Source organism: Pelmatolapia mariae, linkage group LG5 (genome assembly GCF_036321145.2).
Source record: "Pelmatolapia mariae isolate MD_Pm_ZW linkage group LG5, Pm_UMD_F_2, whole genome shotgun sequence".
In the NCBI taxonomy this organism is placed as follows: Eukaryota; Metazoa; Chordata; class Actinopteri; order Cichliformes; family Cichlidae; genus Pelmatolapia; species Pelmatolapia mariae.
Window position 1 is genome coordinate 3,086,685 of NC_086231.1, and position 22,549 is coordinate 3,109,233.

Here is a 22,549-nt window from a genome sequence, read left to right on the forward strand (position 1 = left end):
TTGGATGGACATTGCTGCTCAATTATGTTTTTCATCAGCAATTTAGCAAAGTTGATGGTGATGGTGGTGTGTGTGTGTTAGTGAAAGACAGAGAGGGAGAGCAAGAGACAGATTTTGTGTTACATATTAGCTTTGTAATATAAGCTTTGGTAACACTTCATACTACCAAGTTCAAATTTGGATGCAAAATGTGAGCACTCAGGTCACATCAGAGTACAGTGTAAGAACAAGCATTTTGACCTACGAACTTCTAATCCCTGTGATTCCGTTGTACAGTTTGAGCAGGAGCTGAATAATGCAACTGAAAAAAAAAATCAAAAAAAAAAATCGCAGTGTATGCCCAGCTTAGCTCCACAAAGAAAATGAGTTAATAGGAAATACCATTTTTTATCAATACATCTGGAATTTAAGAATACCCTGAAATATTTGGTTATACATGATGGATAATATTTCATAATTATCTTTTTGGAGGAAAAGAGGTTAAATGATTTAAATGAACAAAAGATAAAAAGGAAATTCACTCTTCTGCACTGTTTGTGTAGAACAATTAGTTTTTTTGAACTTCTTAAAAGGATTCTGGAGAACCCAGCCCAAATGAGATTCTGGATGATCGTGAAATGGTGTGGCCAGCCATGCCATCAGATTATGGAAAATCTCTGAAGAACTGAGGCAAGCTGTGCCTTGGATTTCACATAAACACTATGCACTATTAGTGCTACCTGTTAATAGACAATTGGGTTTGCACACTGACACTTCCTTACAGTAGTGCTGTTTGGGTCTCAATGAACATTAAAGGACAACAACTCAGACTGGAATTTTCTCACTTCAGGATGGGAAGACTTTAATTTGTTTTATTCATTTAAGGAAGCTCCAATACAATTCAATGCAACTGTTTTCATGTCAATTTCTTATTTTGTTTTGTTTTATATCTATTGACCCTCCACCAAACAAAGCAGTATTTGTATGCAAACTTGTTGACTGTGACTGTATATGTTGTTGATGATTTGTAAGGAGGCAATAAAGATCCCAGTTGTTCACTTCCGAGACAACCCCTTTTGTAAATCTCTAAATCAAAACCACCTAGATGTCTAGGATCTCTATTGAAACTGATATTGTACTGTCCTGAGTAGAGGCACTACATATACCAGATATTATTTTGTGGATAAAATCAGTCAATAGAGGATAAGAGTCCTGGGTTTATATGTTTTATTAAAATGGTTTCCTGGCCTCAAAATGTCTTTTATCAAAGCACAGCTGCTTCAAAATAAGAATTATTTTGAAATTTGACTAAGACAGTAATACATTTCCTCTCTTTATGAATCTTTAAAGAAACACATACACCAAAAACAAAATAGTAAACACAGAAGTTTGTTGTTTCATCTCTTATTCAGACTTGTGCACCCTTAAGGGCTCTCTGAAATGGCACGAATATAAAAAAATCTGCCAACAATTAACAGCATAAATATAACTTGTAAATAAAAAAATAAATAAAAATCAACGGAGCCAACAACTACATACTACAGCACAAGTGTACCTGACAGGCCTGCTTGGCAAACAGAAATATTTTTATATAATAATAATGACAATAATGTATACTTAATTGTTCCCTGTGGGGAAATTCCTCCCTGCATTTTACCCATCCACTCAGTGAAGCAGTGGGCAGCCACTGGGCGCCGGGGGAGCAGTGTGTAGGGACGGTACCTTGCTCAGGGATACCACACGGTAGCCGCACAGTGGATTTGAATCCACGACCTTCCGATCATGGGGCCACCACTCTACCTACTGAACTATCCCTGCCCCTGCAAAATACTCACATTGATTTACAAGAGAAGTGCTGAGGGTTCAGTTTAATCAAGTATTCCAACATGAGTACACATGTTTAACTAACCTGAGTTAAATATGAGTCAAGAAGTTTAGATTCTTCACCATCTGTATGACAGCTTTCGACTGACAAAACCTGATATTTTAACTTCTCAAGTCTTAACATTAAGGGTCCCTTTTATCTTAGGTAAATTAAATTTTGCATTTCTTATTATTTATCAATTTTTGTTAGAGCTACAATTATCTTAATCTGTTATGATGAAAACAAACCATCACTGTCCCTATTAATAACATGAATGTCAGAGAAACCTCCAAAAGTTGATTCTGTTCATCTGGACGTAGCGTTTTGTGGGAGAAACATTTCGTCACTCATCCAAGTGACTTCTTCAGTCTCAGCTGACTGCAGGTTTCCCCAATCTTATAAACAGTACATTTGCATAATGACTGAAACCAGCCCACTGAAGGAACAATGGGCTGGGAGGTCAGCATGCATCAAGAAATGTCAGAGAAAATTTGGTCAGCAAATTATTTATAGAGCTGCACACTTTTATGTAAGAACACATATCACAATGACATGAAGTCATTTTGTCATTTTGACAAAAGTCAAAATGTGTTATTCTAACAATATCTGAGTAAGACAGTATAATTACTGTTAAAGTCATGTTTGGAAGCAAGTTTTGATTACTTTAAGCTTAAAGTTAGGCAACTACAGTAAAACCTTGTACTTTGGTGCATTTAAAAGAGGATTTCTTGAAACATCTTCATGTCATTAGCAAAGCTTTCAAATGCAGCTCAGATCTGTACTGAAAATGGGAAAGGAGTCAGGAGGAGCAATGTCCTGAGCCAAGACGAAGAAGAGTTAACACAAACCAACTTGCTCTCCTGTCCTGATTAAAATCTCAGATGAATCAAAGGGAAAAAAAACAGATTTAAAGTACCACCACTTCACACTTTTGAAGGTTGTTTAGAATCAAGAGCACTTTACACCACACCAAGTTGTCCATTTTCTCTTCTTTGTGAACCTGCAGGAAGGAAATCAAAATATTCAAGAAGCACACAACTACACAGGTCACCCACTGAATGGAGCAAACAAAGTATTTATCTTCTTTGACATAAATCAAAGGTTAAGACCTAACATCAGGGAGTTATGAAGAATTTGTGATATTATAGTACATTAGTAAAACTCACCTTTCTTCACACAGTGTTTTTTAAATGTAAGCCCAGCCACAACACCAACAATAACACCAACAATAACACCGATGAGTGCAGCAGCCCATACGGGGAGCCCTGAAGAAGAAGAGAAAAAAAAAATTCAGACTGTGACTGCATGTCAGCAATAAACAGCAGGTTTAAACAGCGAGCTCAGTGATGTCAGCATAGATAATCCTGTTTCCTCCTGCTTGTTTCCACAGTTAACAGGTTGGTTCTGGTTTTGCCCAAAGCAGCGAGGGTGATAATGTTAGAGCTTCATCCTCTATGAAGGATGTTTGAGTCTCTGGGCTGCTGCTCAGAGACATTTTGCTTACATCTGAAAATAGAGATTACAAATACTTGAAAGAGGAAGTGACATGATCTGGAACTGATTTTCAACCTGGATCTGAATAGGGATCATTTTTACAATTTCAACTGTGATAACAATAACGTGATTTTTTTTTTTTAAACATTACATAAACATGAGCTATTTCAAGACTTTTTTCTTCGATGTTCATTCTTTTTAATTGGTTAAATCTAAAGGTGTCCCTGCTTTTGCCATCAGGAACCTTCAGCTTTGGCGCAATGCCTCTTTTCCACTAGACCTACGTACCACCTCAATGTGTGTGGGGTCATAATGGCAACACAGCTGAAAGTCCCACGATGTATTTGTATGCGGCACAAACACAAGAAAACAATGAGGGACACTATGGCCTTTTGTCAGACTCAGGGATGTTTAAAAAAAAAAGAAAATGGCAGTTTTGAATTCTGTGAAGGAGATGTTCTCACGTCTTAGTGGGTGATGCCATTGACTAGCCAATCAGTGGCATCCAGTCTGTTGACATCACATTTTCGACACTTGCTTGGAATCTTGACTAAGTAGGTACTTAAAAAAAAAACAAACAAAAAACAAACAAACCCTTAAATCTCTGTGTGGCGGGGGCGTGGTCTCTGGCCTGCTGCAGAGGAGGGGTGATGCAGTGTGCTCAAGGGGTGGAGCGAAGAGCAGGTGTGCCTGGGCAGGGGATTAACGTGGAGTTGTGTTTTATGTTGTCAGTGAGAAGCAGAGAGGCAGAAGGCAGCAGTGAGCCACCAGGGGAGTGTCTGTGTCCCAGGCTGAATGAGCAAAAACCACAGTGTATTTGTGTGTGGCAAGTAAAAGGGTTTGCTGCCTTCATTATAATTTTAATTGAAAAATAAAAACAGTAGAACCAAAGTTAGTTAGTGCCCTTATTTTCTTCCACATGTGTGACTGTAACATTGCTGGGTTTTTACATTTTTTCCCTCCATCTAATCTGCTGAGTTATCACTAAAACACTCAGTGGTACATTTGGCTCAGTGAGTTTGTTTTCTTTTCACTTGTGGTTTTGAACATATAATTGTTTGTCATGATCTTATTTCCTAAGGATGTCTTTTTATGTCTTTAACAATTGTGTCACACCAGCTTTTTCTAAATTCATCACTAAATTATTGTGAAGTGTATGAGATTACTGTGAGTGTGTTTGAGTGATTTCACTCAAGAAATGTCTTTCATGTCACTTCATACGGACTCATTCCTCCTCTCAACACCGCATCATTAAAACAGAGTCTGAGAGCCTCAGTAAGAGTCTGACTCTCACAGCAGTTTAGAGGCTGACGATGAAGCTGCTTCCTCTTCCTGTAACCTGTGAGCAGTACAGATGACAGTGCAGGTCTTTTCAGTGACCCGTTTAGTAAGAAGTATGTTTACAGCTGTGTCCTAACAAAACATTTCAGGTTTTAGAAAAGCACTGAAAAATATGCATATTTTAAATCACTTTAAGTGATATATTGTATAACGGGTCTCCTGATTATGGCAGTTTTAGTCAATACTGAGCTCATGATTGTTTGACACAATTATATAAAGACTCAGGAGAAACTGTGGAAGTTTATAAAAGGAGAAACTTTTGTTTTAAATTAAGTGAATTTCTTTGAAGTTTAACCCTAAAAAGTCTCAGTCATCATCAGGGACCTTAACCCTCAGACTATTAGAATGTGATTTAAAACAACAACAACAACAACAACAACAACTAATTAAATACCACCAAAATAATCACAGATCGGGCTGCCTGGCATTAATGTCATCCCCTCCCTCCAACCAGAGGCTGTTCTGTTGCCCCCTTGTGTCTCTCCCCATTTCTCTCCTGCTTCTCTCTCCTTCTTCTGTGCTCACTGGATCTGGTTGTCTGTGGTTCTCGGGGGTGGGGGCTCGCCCAGTGTGCCTCTCCTGGTGGCTCCATGGGAAATGGTATGCCAAGGTCTGATGGCTTTGGGAACTTCCTCTTCTTTCTTTTCCTTTCCCCTTGATCTAACCCCCTGTGCTATGCCCAGTCCTCTAGAGTTGGGTGGAAACCTTCCACTCTTCTCAGGAGGTGGCAAGCCGGATGGGCACTCTGTGGGCTGGGTCATCCTGTGCCACCTGTGCCTTGGTTGCGCCTGTTGGATCTTGGGAGGTGCCTTGAACACTGGTGGAGGCCTTCCTGCATGTTTCTAGCTTGGCATTCTGGTGTCCACTGCGACTTGGTCTTTGCTGTAGGTTGCGGCCACTTGGAGTTTCTGCTTGTGTGGGTTTCTGTCACCATTCTGTGTTTTTGTTCAGGCTCTGATAATTTGGATGGCAACCAACATGAGCCACCAAACGACTTGCTGTTTTTTCTGTCCTTGCTTGAGTGTTTGGTTTCTGGATTTCATGGTGGTGTATTTTGCCCTCTTTGACGGTAGATGGTTTTTGAGGATATTAGGGGTGAGATGTTTGTGAGGACCTGCGCACATATTCACAGGGGATGAGGGGTTGACTGATGTCTCAAGCTTTACCGGCTGGCTTATATAACATTTCAGTTTGCTAATACTTTCTTTTTTCCTTGCTTAATACTTAAGGCCCCTCCCCCTCGGCCCCATGATGCTGCCATCACCATGCTTCACTATAGAAATGGTGTTGGTCAGGTGATGAGTGATGTCTGGTTTCCTCAAGACATTATTTTTGGCATTCAGGCCAAAGTGTTTAATCTTGTTTCATCAGACCAGAGAATTTTGTTTCTCATGGTCTGAGAGTCCTTCAGATGCCTTTTGGCAAACTCCAGGCAGGCTGTCATGTGACTTTTACAGGGGAGTGGCTTCTGTCTGGCCATTCTACCACATAGGCAATGTTCCCTCTAATTGTGTGAATGCCTCAACAGGCATTCACACTATTGAGTTCCTGTTTCTCTTTATACTTTATTATTATTCTAGTTGCTCCGACCTTTGCTGGTTAACTACTCCCTCAGTTTTCAGCCGATTTTCACCATTCAAACTTTAAACTGTTCCGCTCCTTCTGCTGAAGCATGCTATATCTTTTGGTGCTCATAACTTTTATACTTTTTCAGATATTAAGCTTTTTATGCCAATTTTTGGCCCATTTTGCTGAGTGGGACCACATTATCAGTGTGATCACAAGTTTTGCTTGCCAGGCTGAGCCATGTTTTAGCTCAGTGAGATGAGCTGCCGTTCTCAGACTGGGAGGCCCGGGTTCAAATCCCGCTTATGGCAGCATTTTTTTCAGTTAACAGTTCAACTGTTTTAACTCTTTTCAACACAAATTTCAGCTTTTTCACCTCTTTTTAGCAGAATTTTCAGTTTTTAACCACTTTTCAGCACAAATTCCAGCTTCTTAAGCTGTTTTTAGCACAAACTTCAGCTTCTTTACCTCTTTTCAGCAGAAATTCTGCTGATTCACCTCTTTTCAGTACAATTTTCACCTCTTTTCAGTACAATTTTCACCTCTTTTCAGCACAATTTAGCTTCTTCAGCACAGTGCACATTTTTTCTCTCATCATATCTTTGCTTAAGACCAGACCTGGTTTGGCTCAGTGGGATGAGCAGCTACCGTGAGATCTGGTAGGAAGGGTTCGAGTCCTACATGTGATGGATGCTGCACATCTTCCCTGCTTGCATGTAATGTGCTTTCTTAACACTGCTTAGTGTACCATCTCAAATACAACAGTTTTTAGGCAAAGAGTTCAGTGTTTTCAGCAGGTAGTTTTCCTTCTTCTGCTGTTTTCAGATTCCACTACACGGCATTCACACTGCATTTTTGCAGGAAATGCAACTTTTTCTAGTTTTTCATGTGTCTGAGCAAACACACAAACTCCCTGAGCGGTCCCTTGGACCACTGTGAGCAAAAGCAGACGTGTGCACTGTGGTCACGCCAGCATCAAATCCATCCAAGTTACATGGTTTATTAAAATAATCAAATTACAGCATTTACATTTATGTTAGACTACTTTTAATTAACTGCTTTAGCCCACTTACAATGAAAAAAAAAATCTTGTTCATGACCTGTGTAGTATGTTAACACTATTGGAAGTAAAAATAACTTGAACTCCAATTTTGAAAACACAACTTTCTTTTTTTTTAATAAAGCTCTGACTTGTATTATGAGTCTGAGTCTGTGGTCTGGGAGAGAGTCCTGTAACTCTGTCTGCCAAATACAGTATATAATGACCAATGTTGGGCAATTAATTATATAGTTACTTCTTCAAAAAAGTAACTGAGTTATGGAAACAAAGTTTTTTGCACCTAAAAATGCAGCCAAGGTGTTTTTAAAAATAAACATTTCAAACTATTTACAGAACAATCAGCTGTTCTGCATCAAATCTGATGCAACACAAATTATTTGTGCCACTCCAAAAAATTATTCTGTCCTGTAACACCTGTAACATTCAGCAGTCGCCTCATTGTTCTGACACACACAACAAAACTATTGACTACACTACACACTAACTACACAAGATTTGCGCTAAACATCGCAAATCTCTCACATCTCAAAACACCGCCGTCACTCCTAAAACAAAGCAAAGCTAGCTAAAACTCTCTCCCAGACCACAGACTCAGACTCATAATACAAGTCAGAGCTTTATTAAAAAAAAAAAGTTGTGTTTTCAAAATTGGAGTTCAAGTTATTTTTACTTCCAATAGTGTTAACATACTACACAGGTCATGAACAAGATTTTTTTTTAATTTTCATTGTAAGTGGGCTAAAGCAGTTAATTAAAATTGATTAGCTGCGTATATACAAATGTGAATCGCATTATTGGCTGGACTATGGGATAAGGTGGCATCGTTCTAAGATTTTTTTTTTGTGCGCAACACAGATTTTCTGTGCGCAGAGACCGTGCCAGCAGTGCGCAATTGCGCACGCGCGCAGCTTAGAGGGAACATTGCTTATAGATGTGATTGGTGAAGTGCTGCAGAAATGTTTCTTCTTGAAGGTTTTCCTCTCCACAGAGCAATGCTGAAGCTCTGCCACTGACAGATGACTGATGCCTCTGTGCTCACTGGGACCTTCAGTGCTGCAGTCACTTTTTTCTACCCTTCTACCAAATTTTCATTTTTCTTATTGAATTGAAAAATTAATTTAATCCATTTTGGAATAAAGCTGTAACAGGACAAAATTTGGAACAACTGAAGTGAGACAAAATTTTTAGAATCACTTCATTTATAACTCAGCACCATAAAGTTTCATCTGTTATAAAGTTTAATTTAAATTACATTTAAATTAAATGTTAAGGTTTTTCTGACATTGTTATAAAGGTATTTGAGGCTGAGTAAATGTTGATATATCATACAGCATTAAATTATATATTCTGAACAAATCCAACAAACAATAATATGATAAATGGTAAACCTGCACACTGATTTCTGTAAAGGGATCGATCTCTGATTTTACACATGGAAATATGCAGGACCTGAGCAGTGTCAGTCTGCCTGTTAAAACTGCTGTAGTATGTGTTCTGTTGCTCAGGAGAAGCGGTGTATAATCTTTAAATAAAGTCAGAGTAAAGCCATCAGTGTTTTGTCTCCTTCTGAAGAAGTCAGTGAAGCAAATCAAATATAAAACTGACAGTTGCAAATTCCATTTTTTAAAGTCATTCTTCTTTGACTTTATAATTTCTGCTCACCTTGCACTCCTCCCTATTTCTCTTTTTACATTTCTAGCCTTCATTAATCTAAAAGCCTGTGCCTGCATAACTTGTAACTTCAACTGCCGAAGAAAATTAAATACTTTTAAACAACAAATATTTCTCCTTTATTTCCTTCTAAAAAATTAAACATTACATTATTCGATTTTTTTTTTTTAAACTTTACCATGACTTCTTTATGTTCTTAACAGATCTTTTTGTGTGACTTATTGTGCTGGTTCCTGGAGTCGGGGGGGGGGGGGATATTTTTTTGTTTACCTTGCTGACTGGCTGGTATTTTGGACTTTACCTGAGGGTGGTTGATCCGTCTTTTCTGTGGAAACAGTACAAAAAGTTTCTCATTAGACAAGTGTAACAGACAAAGATGCATACACATCAGAAAACAACATGAATTTGAGAAAACAAATTGTGTAAAATGGTGGCCAAACCTTTCCAACATAAATGTTCATGATTAAATAGATGAGGCGGCTCATAAAAATACTTTTCATTTACTACACTTACTCCAACTAGTAGCAATTATTTCAGTTTAGGTAACAAGCTCCATGTAAAGTTTGGCTACAATAGGTGACACCAGGAGCCCATGGCACATCCATGTTTTTCTCTGTAGAAACCTTGTTGTATTTAAAATATGTGGTGGTAAGGCAGAGGTCTAACAGTCTGCAAATCTGATCGGGGGTGAAGCTGGTTCTGTTTTCTAAAAAGCTGTCTTGTTGTAGTCGTTTTCTGACAGTCTCCACTGCCTCAGTTGTAGGTATGTATGTGAACAGAGACTACATCGAAGGAGATTAGTTTCATCATGATCCATCATCTCGAGTTTTTAATGTGATGGAGCATGTTCCTCACGAGGGGAGCTAGGATAGTGGTGAGGTGCTTGGAAATGTTGCAGGTAGCTGAGTTAATATTGCTAACAATGGGGCAACACTGGCCAGAAAAAATTCCCTCCAAATTGGAGTCTATTAGATAGATATGATACAAACCACTGCATGCACAGTAAAGAAGGTCAGAGATCAACTAGGGAGAAAGACAAAGTCAGCCCTTATGTTGCAGGTTTATCAGAGAAACTCCGGAGATTCTTCTCCAAGCACGACATCCCAGTGTACTTCAGACTCAGCCACACACTCAGACAAAAACTGGTTCACCCGAAAGACAAAACTCCTAAACACAAACTTAACAACGTAGTGTATGGTGTACAGTTCAGCAAGGAGTACTCAGATCTCTACTCTGCGGAAACCAAACAGCCAATCCATAAATGTATGGCACAGCATAGAAGAGCCACCTGGACAGAACAAGAATCGGCTGTACATCTGCATCTAAAGATCAAAGCATCTACATGAATGTTAAAATCACCCACTTTATTTTATCTGAGCTGAGCACTAAATCAGATTAAAAAAAGTCTGAGAAATCAGAGAGAAACTCTGTGTAAGGCCCAGGTGGATGATAGATGATAACAAGTAAGACTGGTTTGTGAGTTTTACAGCTGGGGTGGACGAGGCTAAGCATCAGGCTTTCAAATGAATTAAAAGTCTGTCTTGGTCTTTGGTTGATTAATAGGCTGGTGTGAAAAATTGCTGCCACACCGCCCCCTCGGCCTGTGCTTCGAGGTTTCTGGTAGTTAGAATGACTCGGGGGTGTTGATTCATTTAAACTAACATAATCATCCTGCTGCAACCAGGTTTCTGTAAGGCAGAGGAAATCGATTTGTTGATCAATTATTAAGTCATGTACTAACAGAGACTTGGAGGAGAGAGACCTAATATTTAATAATCCACATTTCACTGTTTTACTCTTTGGTTCAGATGTGGATACTGTATTGTTCTTTCTTTGTGATTTTTTATGTTTAAGTTGTTTATTGCTGGTTTTTAGTTTGTTTTTTGTCTGTCTGGGAGCTGACACAGTCTCATTGGAGATGGGTTTTTGGGGGGGTAGCAGGAGGAGAGAAGCTGCAGAGAGGCGTGTAAGACTGCAACTCTGCTTCCTGGTCCCAACTCTGGATAGTCATATTTTGGGGGGGGGGGGGTTAATAAATTTGTCCATATTTCTAGAAATGACAGCTGCTCCATCCAAAGTGGGATGGATGCCGTCTCTCCTAACAAGACCAGGTTTCCTCCAGAAGGTTTGCCAATTAAAGCCCACAACGTTTTTTGGACACCACTCAGACAGCCAGCAATTTAAGGACAACATGCGGCTAAACATGCGAGTCATGGTATGACTAGGGAGGGGACCAGAGAAAACTACAGAGTCCAAAATTGTTTAAATTTCCATCAGTGTTGCCTGCTCTGACCCCTGGAAGACAATTGACTATGGGTGCTGCGGTCTTTACCTTCACATGTCTCAGAACAGAATCACCAATTACCAGAGTTTGATCCCTGGCAGGTGTGTCGCCGAGTGGGGAAAAACGGTTGGATACATGAATGGGTTGGTGGTGTACCAGGAGCTTCTGTTTAAGACTGTGCTTCCTCCTCACTGTCATCCAGCCATCCTGTTTCCCCGGCTCAGGACAATATGCTGGGGCCTATGCTACCTTCGGCTGCACCGGCTACAGGGGCCTGGCTAGCTACGGGTTGTTCAAAGCCGTAATGTCAAGTCTCCAATTCAGTAATCCTCCAGAGCTGCAAATAGGCTACATTTATTACAAGTATCATTATTACTAAAGGAGGCTGAGGAGTAACTGGACAGGAAACTTCAGGAGGTACAAGTGAAGAGGCCATACTGCTAGTGAGTCAGCTACGAGTCAAGCTAACAAATCCCTAAAGACATAGTGAGTGAATACTGTGACTATAATTAGCGAGTGAACTAACAGAGTGCTTCAGTCAGGGCATGTGAAGATTATACTATGAAATAAGACATTATATAGAAGTTTTTAATTAAACTGGCTACACAGATAAGCTACACAAAAACACCACTGTGTCGTAACAGCAACACAAAATGATACTCTAGAGCAGGGGTGCCCAATCCCAGTCCTCGAGAGCTACCGTCCTGCAGCTTTTAGATGGATCCTTGTTCCAACACACCTGAATCAAATGAATGGCTTGTTATCAGGCATTTGCCAAACTTGATGGCATGCTGAAGAGGCAATCAAACCATTTGATTCAGCTGTGTTGGAGTAGGGATGCATCTAAAAGCTGCAGGACAGTAGCTCTCGAGGACTGGGATTGGGCACCCCTGCTCTAGAGAGAGCCAACAACAAGTAATAGCACCACCCAGAATGTGAATGTGATGCCATTGATGTTTAAAAATAAAAAACAAAGCAGAGTAAGATTTACCATGAGAGTGTTATTTCTATAAGTGTCTGTGAGCATGCTCAGGTTTAAAAAACACCAAGATTTTGATGGAGAAATGAGCTTGGGGCATCATGTGAGAGTTCATAAACAAATCAGTCACAACAGCAAGTTCATCTTTTATAATATACAGTATATGTTTTTGAGTTTAGTTTTTTTAACATTAGGTTAGGAGCTGACAGCTTTTTTTCAGCACGCACATTGTCGCTCCTGAAGCCAAATCTTTTTTATGTTCATGTTTTCATAATTTAGCTTTCAGTCTTTCCTCCCAGACCACATTCTTAGTGTTCAGTCTAAGCACATATTTACATTTTAGTCTTCAAACTTCTTTGAAGAATTATATCCCACTCACCATGATGCACACAGATCTCTGAAGAAATCCGATGCCACTTTTCCATCTGTGTGGCTACACAGCGATAACAGCCAGGCTCAGTCACAGTAGTCTGGACGATGACGTGAAAGCGACCTTGTTCTTCTTCTTCCTGCACCGTCTTGGAAGGAAGTGTTTTGTTATCACTGTCCCACCACTCAACTGTAGGTTTAGGAGAAGCACCTGGAACTTCACACTCCAGCAGCCCCTTTTCTTTAAGTATTGTGACATATGGTTTTGGAGCTGCGCCTGTGAGCACATAATAGACAACAAACAACAGTGTTAACAATGTAACAATATGACATGTTATCATCAATTGTTTCTACTGTTTCTGCATAAATTAGTTAGTCTGATAAAGAAAAAGCAAAGCAGAGTACCACCTTAATCCTCCAGCATTGTTAACATGAGTCTGTGAAGTTTTTACCGTAAATAACACTCGTACATTATAAAGAGATGAGTTTGGGCAAATTTGCAGAGAAAGAGAGAATGATGCATTAGAGCAGCTAGTCTATATATCCATTGGTTGCAATCAGGGGCGATTCTAGGATGCCTTGCAATTAATATTAACAGAATATGCTACTTGCAAACACATCCAGTCTTTTTCAGCTTTGAAAAACTTACAGTGGCTTGCAAAAGTATTCGGCTCCCTTGAACTTTCCCACATTTTGTCACATTACAGCCACAAACATGAATCAATTTTATTGGAATTCCACGTGAAAGACCAATACAAAGTGGTGTACACGTGAGAAGTGGAACGAAAATCATACATGATTCCAAACATTTTTTACAAATAAATAACTGAAAAGTGGGGTGTGTGTAATTATTCAGCCCCCTTTGGTCTGAGTGCAGTCAGTTGCCCATAGACATTGCCTGATGAGTGCTAATGACTAAATAGAGTGCACCTGTGTGTAATCTAATATCAGTACAAATACAGCTGCTCTGTGACGGCCTCAGAGGTTGTCTAAGAGAATATTGGGAGCAACAACACCATGAAGTCCAAAGAACACACCAGACAGGTCAGGGATAAAGTTATTGAGAAATTTAAAGCAGGCTTAGGCTACAAAAAGATTTCCCAAGCCTTGAACATCCCACGGAGCACTGTTCAAGCGATCATTCAGAAATGGAAGGAGTATGGCACAACTGTAAACCTACCAAGACAAGGCCGTCCATCTAAACTCACAGGCCGAACAAGGAGAGCGCTGATCAGAAATGCAGCCAAGAGGCCCATGGTGACTCTGGGCGAGCTGCAGAGATCTACAGCTCAGGTGGGGGAATCTGTCCATAGGACAACTATTAGTCGTGCACTGCACAAAGTTGGCCTTTATGGAAGAGTGGCAAGAAGAAAGCCATTGTTAACAGAAAACCATAAGAAGTCCCGTTTGCAGTTCGCCACAAGCCATGTGGGGGACACAGCAAACATGTGGAAGAAGGTGCTCTGGTCAGATGAGACCAAAATGCAAAACGCTATGTGTGGCGGAAAACTAACACTGCACATCACTCTGAACACACCATCCCCACTGTCAAATATGGTGGTGGCAGCATCATGCTCTGGGGGTGCTTCTCTTCAGCAGGGACAGGGAAGCTGGTCAGAGTTGATGGGAAGATGGATGGAGCCAAATACAGGGCAATCTTGGAAGAAAACCTCTTGGAGTCTGCAAAAGACTTGAGACTGGGGCGGAGGTTCACCTTCCAGCAGGACAACGACCCTAAACATAAAGCCAGGGCAACAATGGAATGGTTTCAAACAAAACATATCCATGTGTTAGAATGGCCCAGTCAAAGTCCAGATCTAAATCCAATCCAGAATCTGTGGCAAGATCTGAAAACTGCTGTTCACAAATGCTGTCCATCTAATCCAGGGGTGGGCAATTCCAGGTCCCGAGGGCCGGTGTCCTGCAGGTTTTAGATCTCACCTTGGGTCAACACACCTGAATCACATGATTAGTTCATTACCAGGCCTCTGGAGAACTTCAGGACATGTTGAGGAGCTAATTTAGCCATTTAAATCAGCTGTGTTGGTTCAAGGACACATCTAAAACCTGCAGGGACACCGGCCCTCGGTGCCTGGAATTGCCCACCCCTGGTCTAATCTGACTGAGCTGGAGCTGTTTTGCAAAGAAGAATGGGCAAGGATTTCAGTCTGTAGATGTGCAAAGCTGGTAGAGACATACCCTAAAAGACTGGCAGCTGGAATTGCAGCAAAAGGTGGTTCTACAAAGTATTGACTCAGGGGGCTGAATAATTACGCACACCCCACTTTGCAGTTATTTATTTGTAAAAAATGTTTGGAATCATGTATGATTTTCCTTCCACTTCTCACGTGTACACCACTTTGTATTGGTCTTTCACGTGGAATTCCAATAAAATTGATTCATGTTTGTGGCTGTAATGTGACAAAATGTGGAAAAGTTCAAGGGGGCCGAATACTTTTGCAAGCCACTGTAATTCAACTTTGTAAACATCAAAATTTTACCTTTGAAAATTATATAATCAGTTAAATGACCTATTGTCAGAATTATTTGGAATGAATAATCACAATTTTCAATATAATACACCACAAAGGCTCAGTTGTGTTGACCACAATTTTCAAAGTAATTTTAAAAACTATTTGCACCATATAAGAGAAACAACAACAGTGGAGCTACTCATGTCATGTTTATGTTTGGAACTTTGATTTCTTTTTTTGGGGGGGGGGGTTTACAGGGTTTGTTTGGAGGTGTGCTCCTCAACCTTTGATCAGCTGTAAAACAGCCAGTTTTAGTTTAAGGGTTGTTTTCAATAAATAGCATGCTCATTCCCATGTCTTGTTGCATGGTCTACTTGGAACCTTGTTAAGAAATATGATTTTCAAAAAAAGAATAAAAAAAAAATCAATCAAAATATGATTTCTTTGCCCTTTTTCAAGTGGTCACAAACTTTCGATTGGGACTGTATGTTGTGTTGTTATTCATCTCAGGTTGAATTTGCCTAATTTTAAAATCTGCTAAGGACAGACCAACTGTTTCTGTTGTTACACAAACCTTACAATTGAGGGAGTACTTTCTTTTTAACCATGGCTTCTAATAAACAAAGGAAAAAACAACAGTAAAATAAAACTAGTACATGAGTATTAAAAGAGATGTGATCTGTCCCATGTTCTCTAACAAGGCAATGCAAAAAAAGTTTTAAAAATATATGCATCAAATAATTTAAATGTGATATTACAGCATTAAGTTTGATTATGCTGCCCAAACATAAACCAAATCATCAAATAGAAGCTGTAACTTGGGTGCAAACAAAAGCCGAGGAAAGACTTCATTATCATCTTTTTTCATTTCATTTCTTTGCTTTTTTTTTTTTTAAGTAGAAATACTAATTGTATTTTACATGAGAATAGAATAGCCCTTTGCCATTGTACACAGATGAGGAAACTGTACATGTAAAATGGCTGAAACATCTGAAAGGTAGTAGAGATTACAATAAATACTTTTTAAACATAAAAAAATATAATCCCCATTAACTATGATTGTCCAGCACACCAACATTGTAGCATAAAAATTTCTTATATGTGCGGATAAAAAACCAATATCATAAACATTTACTTTAACCGTGGACTGTTTATAAAGATAATCTTTAGACCTTATGTAGTTCTCACCAAAACAGGTACCTTTTTGTCTTTTCCTACTACTTACACGTTCACATAAACACAAACGAGCATGTTAACATCAGTATCGGCACAAACAGGACTCACCTGGAAAGTTTCGGATCTTTAACCTTTTGAAACGCAGAGGTTGTATGCGACCTAATTTTACCTGTAAAATTAATAAATGAAGATACTTGATATTCTCCTGTTGAACGGAAACACAGATACAGTCGTATTACACGTCGTTTGAAAGCTCAGATATTCTTTTTTCAGCAGATTCATGAATGTCAAAAAAATTATTTACGACATAAAAACACTTACGTCTTAATTTATTTTAGTAAATAGTTAGTAACGTTAAGGTTAGCATGTTGCATCCCCATTAGAAAGTCGTTAATCGGACCAAAAAGAGACATCTACAGACAAATAGGAGCTCGTTTTAACGAACAAAACTCACAGATTAACTTCCGCTCGTTTAAATTCAACCGGGAGTAAAGATATCCAGAAAAAGGTGAATTTATTCTCTTGTGAAGTTTTATCGGAGTTACAGAAACTTTTAAAATAAGAAGATTAAAAGCAATTTCAAAGCGTTGACGACTAATTTGTACCAATCATTGTAACGTCTCTGACATCAGGAAACACCCACGAGCAAAATTACCCAATCAGCATCGATTGCCGACATAAAATAACGACCTCACGACACAATTAATTCAGTCAGCCAATCAGAAAAGAGCATCATTACGACAGCTACGTGGGTGTTTGATTGACAGCTACTCTCATCCAGTAGAAAGTCACCGCAGTGAAACCACTCTCAGTTTGAAGCCGGGAAAACCACCTGTCTGACCATATATGGAAGGTAAAGTAGTTGGCCTCGCTGTTACAATGAAACGAAAACAAATCAAAGAAAACTATTTAATCTGTCAAAAAAGACCCGATTAAAGTATAATAAATGTGTGAATCTTTGTTTTAATTATTTAGGACATCGTTTTGAAGTTGAGTTTAGCATCTAGGAACATGAGAAATGTAAAAAAAACCTGAATGAATCCTTATTATTTGTTAACTTTGAAGAGATTTTTGTGGAGTTAGAAATAATTTGTCATAGATTCTCTGCTTTGCAATTCGAATTAATCTCTTTAATATCTTTAAGTTAATTCAGATTATCAGCATGAAACTTGGCATATTTATTGTAGATTAAAAAAAGATGATATCCTGTAAATTTCAGCCTTCTAGCCCTCATAATGACCGATTACCTGTCTTTAAAATATGAAGTAAAATCTTAAAAACATCAAGGCTTCAGTGATTTCCTGTATAATCCTCAAACAGACGATCTGTGTTAGAGCTAAAGGTAAAATTTACAGACTACATTAAAGATCACAGATTTTAGTTCACAGTGTTGAAACAAGCAGGTATTAGCTATTTAAGGTTTAGAAATTATTAAAAAGTTTATTCTGGTAGTTACAGACATGCAGAAGTGCACATGGCTGTGAGAGGCTCTAACAAGTTAATACGGGCTCTGAAAGGAAAAAAAACAACAACAGGTTAGTAGTGGTAGGTTCTCATTAAGTTGGCAGTCAAATAAATGCAGTGTTTATAGCTGCATTCACAGAGATTTTATTTTTTAGGGCACTTCAGATTTTTGATATGGCGCAGGTGCAGGACCAGCATGCACATGGGAAGGTCTCAGTCTTTTTCACTAAATATTGCAAATATCACTGCAGGTGTGCTGTAGGAGTGAGGCCCTGCCAGATGTGCATGCTGACTTTTTCATCTGTAAATAATCAGCTGGTTTGTAACAGCACTCACCAACAACAAGCTCAATGCGGAAGATTTTTTCACTGGGCTTTATGTCTGGGAATATACAGGTATAGGTTCCATTGTCCTCCACCCTAGTTTGTTTTAGTCTTATGGAGGCGTTTCCGTACTTCAGCTCTTCTGGAAAATGTGAGACTCGACCTTTGAACTCCACATCTTGACCTGGCAGACCATTATTGTAATGATGGCGATTACGATACATGAACACCTCCTTTCGAGGGACTTCCTTAACCCAGTCAAACAGCATTGACTCAATGTTCTCATTGGTGTCGAGGGAACAGGGTAAAATAACATCATCATCTTCTCGCACAGTCACTCTGGCCACAGGTGTCTCTGAAAGACAAAGCATGTTTTAAACAGGGATAAGGATAGAAGAAAAGTCAGGTATGAGGCAGGGGCAGTCAATCAGAAGGAAATTGGCTTAAAGCACAACGGTTTTATTTCAGAAACTAAAAAACAGTTCAGACTCGAATTTTAGCTTTCACGAAGATTAAAAACACATAAAAATCACAATGCATTCACAATTAAAACCCTTCTTTATTTTTTCCTACAACAAGAATTCATATTTATATATTAGTTACCCTATTTTCCTGTTGTCATCACAGTTCCACCTGTAGCCCCACAGTTTGAATGACTGGTTTAAATGGAGGCTGAAGGAGCTGAAGAGCTTGTTACAGAGAGAACTAACTCAGAGGCACCAAGGCCCAGACTGAGATAAACTGTTCCAGCAGAGTCCAAGACTAAAACATGGAGCTGGAAATGAGTATAATAGCTCATCTTTACTGCATGTATTACATTTCTGTTTACAGAAGTCAGAGGGTGAGGTCCATTAAAGAGGACTCTCTCTGAATATTGATTTCTGCTAATATGACTGCATCCACATGAAATGCTCCTCCATCCTACCAACACACAGCTCCACTGAGTAACATATATGTGATCAGAATCAGAATCGTGTTTATTGGCCATGTATATGTGCAGACAAATACAAGGAATTTGGTTCTGGTAGATGGTGGCTCTCAAGCACAGCAATGTAAATCACACACACACACACACACACACACACACACACACACACACACACACACACACACACACACACACGTGTCTATATATACATTACACATGCACACACATACATACACAAAGCTGTATAAACCAACTATAAATAACTAATCTAAACTTATATACATAAAATACAGAAATGAAATGAGGTGGAATGAATACTACAGAATGTACACAAGGTGCAGTTGCAGTCTGGCAGTGGGAGCAGTGTGACAGGTCAACTGTTTAGGAGGGAGATGGCGAGGGGAAAGAAACTGTTCCTGTGTCGGGTGGTCCTGGTCTGCAGGCTTCTGTACCGTCTGCCAGAGGGCAGCAGATCAAAAAGTCTGTGTCCAGGGTGTGAGGGGTCTGTAATGATTTTCCCTGCCCGTTTCCTGGTTCTTGAGAGGTACAGATCCTGGATGGAGGGCAGAGGGGTGCCGATGATCCTTTCTGCTGCCCGTACAGTCCGCTGCAGTCTGCTCCTGTCCTGTTTAGTGGCTGCACCATACCAGACTGTGATGGAGGAGCACAGGACAGACTCACTGACCGCAGTGTAGAACTGGATCAGCAGCTCCTGTGGAAGACTGTACTTCCCCAGTTGTCTCAGGAAGTATATCCTCTGCTGGGTCTTTTTGAGGATGGAGTTGATGTTGGTCTCCCACTTCAGGTCCTGGGAGATGGTGGTACCCAGGAACTTGAAGATCTTCACAGTGGATACAGGGCTGTCTGATATGGTAAGGGGGAGCAGTGTTGAGGGATGTCTCCTGAAGTCCACTGTCATCTCTACGGTTTTAAGAGTGTTCAGCTCCAGATTGTGCTGACTGCACCAGAGTACCAGCCGCTCAACTTTCTGCTGGTATGCAGACTCATCACCATCCTGAATGAGGCCAATGACGGTGGTGTCATCTGCAAACTTTAGGAGTTTAACAGCCGAGTTCGTGGAGGTGCAGTCATTAGTGTAGAGGGAGAACAGTAGTGGTGAGAGGACACATCCTTGAGGGGCACCAATACTGAGGGACCGAGTTTCAGAGGTGATCTCCCCCAGCCTCACTTGTTGCTTTCTGTCTGTCAGGAAGCTGAAAGCAACAAGTGAGGCTGGGGGAGATCACCTCTGAAACTCGGTCCCTCAGTATTGGTGCCCCTCAAGGATGTGTCCTCTCACCACTACTGACACTGTGATGACACTGTATTTATTTTTTTCTGTAAATAGAAATATCAGCTTATTCACGATTAATTTTCTAATCTTAGAAATATTCTGAATCCTCAGCTTTATAACTGTAACAGTTTTCTATAACAGTATTACAGCTGACAGCAGACCCGACATGTCTGTGAGCTGCTGTTTGGTTTTCTTTGTTCTGACTTTTTGTCTTTCTGTTTTTGGCCACGATCACAAAGTTCAGTACAGATGTGACTTCTCCATCTTCCTGGTTTGTCCTTGGATCCAAGCACCTGATACCTGGATTCATAATGAAACACTCCTCAGCCGACCTGCAGGCATTTACTCTGTTATCATACTGTTGTCATGTTGTACCAGCTGTTAGCATGCGACTGCAGCATTTGTGTTGTTTTCAGCCTCTTCTGAAGTATTTCATTTTAAAATTTAAGAGCCCGTCAAATACTGCAAATACTGCAAGTTACTACAAAGCTGTGTGGAAAGATTGTGAATTAATTTCTGGTTTGGGGCAAAGATCTTCACATGATTAAGGAGAAAATGAACATAGGTGTAAACCCTGATTGCATTATTGTAGGCTGATGAAAGTTGTTTAGCAAAATAGCAGGGAATTTATCAACCTCTTAACATCCAGCAGGTCACCAGTGAACCACATGTGCTAGTGTTAGGTGTAGACTGGCTTTTAGCTACGTGCTAAAAAAGCAGAGTTTCAGAAAGTAGAACATGTTGCCTCTCAGTTCAAGTGTCTGGTGTGCATTTTGGTCTTGTAGTTCTTCTGGGATGATATTTCTGTGTGTGGCAAATGCATAAAAAAGTCATATAAAGAGATAAAAGTGAACATAATCCTGCCCCCAACCAGGTCACCAGGACCAGGTGGCTCGAGGTTAAAGAAAGTTTCTGTGACAGCAGGTTTCTTCATGTACACTTGATGAAATATCACTAATTCAGGCAGCAACAGTGTCAACACTGTGAGGCCAAAAATGTTTCACTGATAAAGATTTGAAACACATCCAGTCTGTGTCCTTTTCACCAGCTGAGCTCTCAAAAATCTTCCTGCCAGTTTGAACCTGCACATCAGAGTCAGTAACAGCCTCATGTTAATGGGCCACACCAAGGGCGTAGATTTGGCATGGACGGAAGGGACATGTCCCCACCAATATCCAGTGATTATTGAATCGCTGGATATTGAATTGTAATTTTAAATGGTTTAAAAGTATGTAGAATAGCATATGTAGGCAAGTATATTTGTCCCCTTTTATCAAGAAGCAATGACAAAAAGGAAAAAGAAAAGAAACAGGGCAGCGTTCGGGGGTTGAATCATCCGTCCCCACCAATGCCAAAACCAAATCTACGCCCTTGGGCCACACAGTGTTTTAACTCTGACTGTAAAAACCTCAGGAAATGGAAACAGGGTACAGCCACTCTCCATCCTTTTTGGGGCCTGGCTGTGCCACTCCCTTTAAAACTGGCAGCAGGTGGCGCTGTAATAACACATACAAGGAGAAATGAACTTTATATACACTTGCCTACTTATGTGTTTATGGATGACATCTGTCCTCCTTTTACTAATTAAGGATAATAATAATAATAATAATAATTTTATATCATTGTTGATGTATCTGAATCTCAGTTGTTTCAGTTTGTAAAGAAAAAATAAAACACACAAATTTCATTTTCAGTGACAAACAAGTGTCGCTGTTCCGACAGGAAAGAAAACAGATGTGTGTTTGCAGGAAACACAAACCGCTAACAAATACGCCACACCTGAAAAAAACGTCAGGGTGAAATAATAAGATAATCTGATCTTAAATAATAAAAAGAACATTATCATACTGTTGTAGAATTGCTGCACCATTATCTGCTCATTATTTCAACATCAAAATGCGGCTGCGTTAAGCAGCAACCTGAACATCGCCAGCGCCTGCACACATGATCAGTCTAAATCAATGCGTTTCTTACCGAATTCAGCACCAAAGGTCAGTCCGGACAAAGTCAGGAAACAGAAGCTCAGAAACAGAAGTGCTAGAAGCTCCATGTCTGCAGAAATACGGCAACTATTCTGTGTAACCAAGATCAGAGCCACTCCTCTCATTTTTACTGCACTGACGCAGTAAAAAAACAGTTTCAGGCTGTGTCCCAATTCAGGGTCTGCACGCTTGAAGTACGCGCACTACGCACGGTGCGTACTATAAGTACGAGAAGTGCGGAAGTGAGAGGCTTGTGAAATGGGACGGTCTAGCCTTCGTCGCGCTGTTCAGGTTGCCTAGC

At 39.9% G+C, this 22,549-nt stretch overlaps 1 protein-coding gene across 1 annotated transcript; it reads right to left on the reverse strand.

Annotated features, from left to right (window-relative positions):
* Positions 1–875: 875 nt before the first annotated feature.
* LOC134627350 (butyrophilin-like protein 1) lies at positions 876–22,428 on the reverse strand. Its single transcript, XM_063473355.1, has 6 exons — positions 22,241–22,428; positions 18,058–18,399; positions 12,618–12,884; positions 9,277–9,300; positions 3,010–3,108; positions 876–2,843 (listed from the first exon to the last, which is right to left on the reverse strand). The coding sequence occupies exons 1-6, from the start codon at positions 22,371–22,373 to the stop codon at positions 2,803–2,805; spliced, it is 906 nt and encodes a 301-aa protein (XP_063329425.1). The 5' UTR covers positions 22,374–22,428; the 3' UTR covers positions 876–2,802.
* Positions 22,429–22,549: the final 121 nt, after the last annotated feature.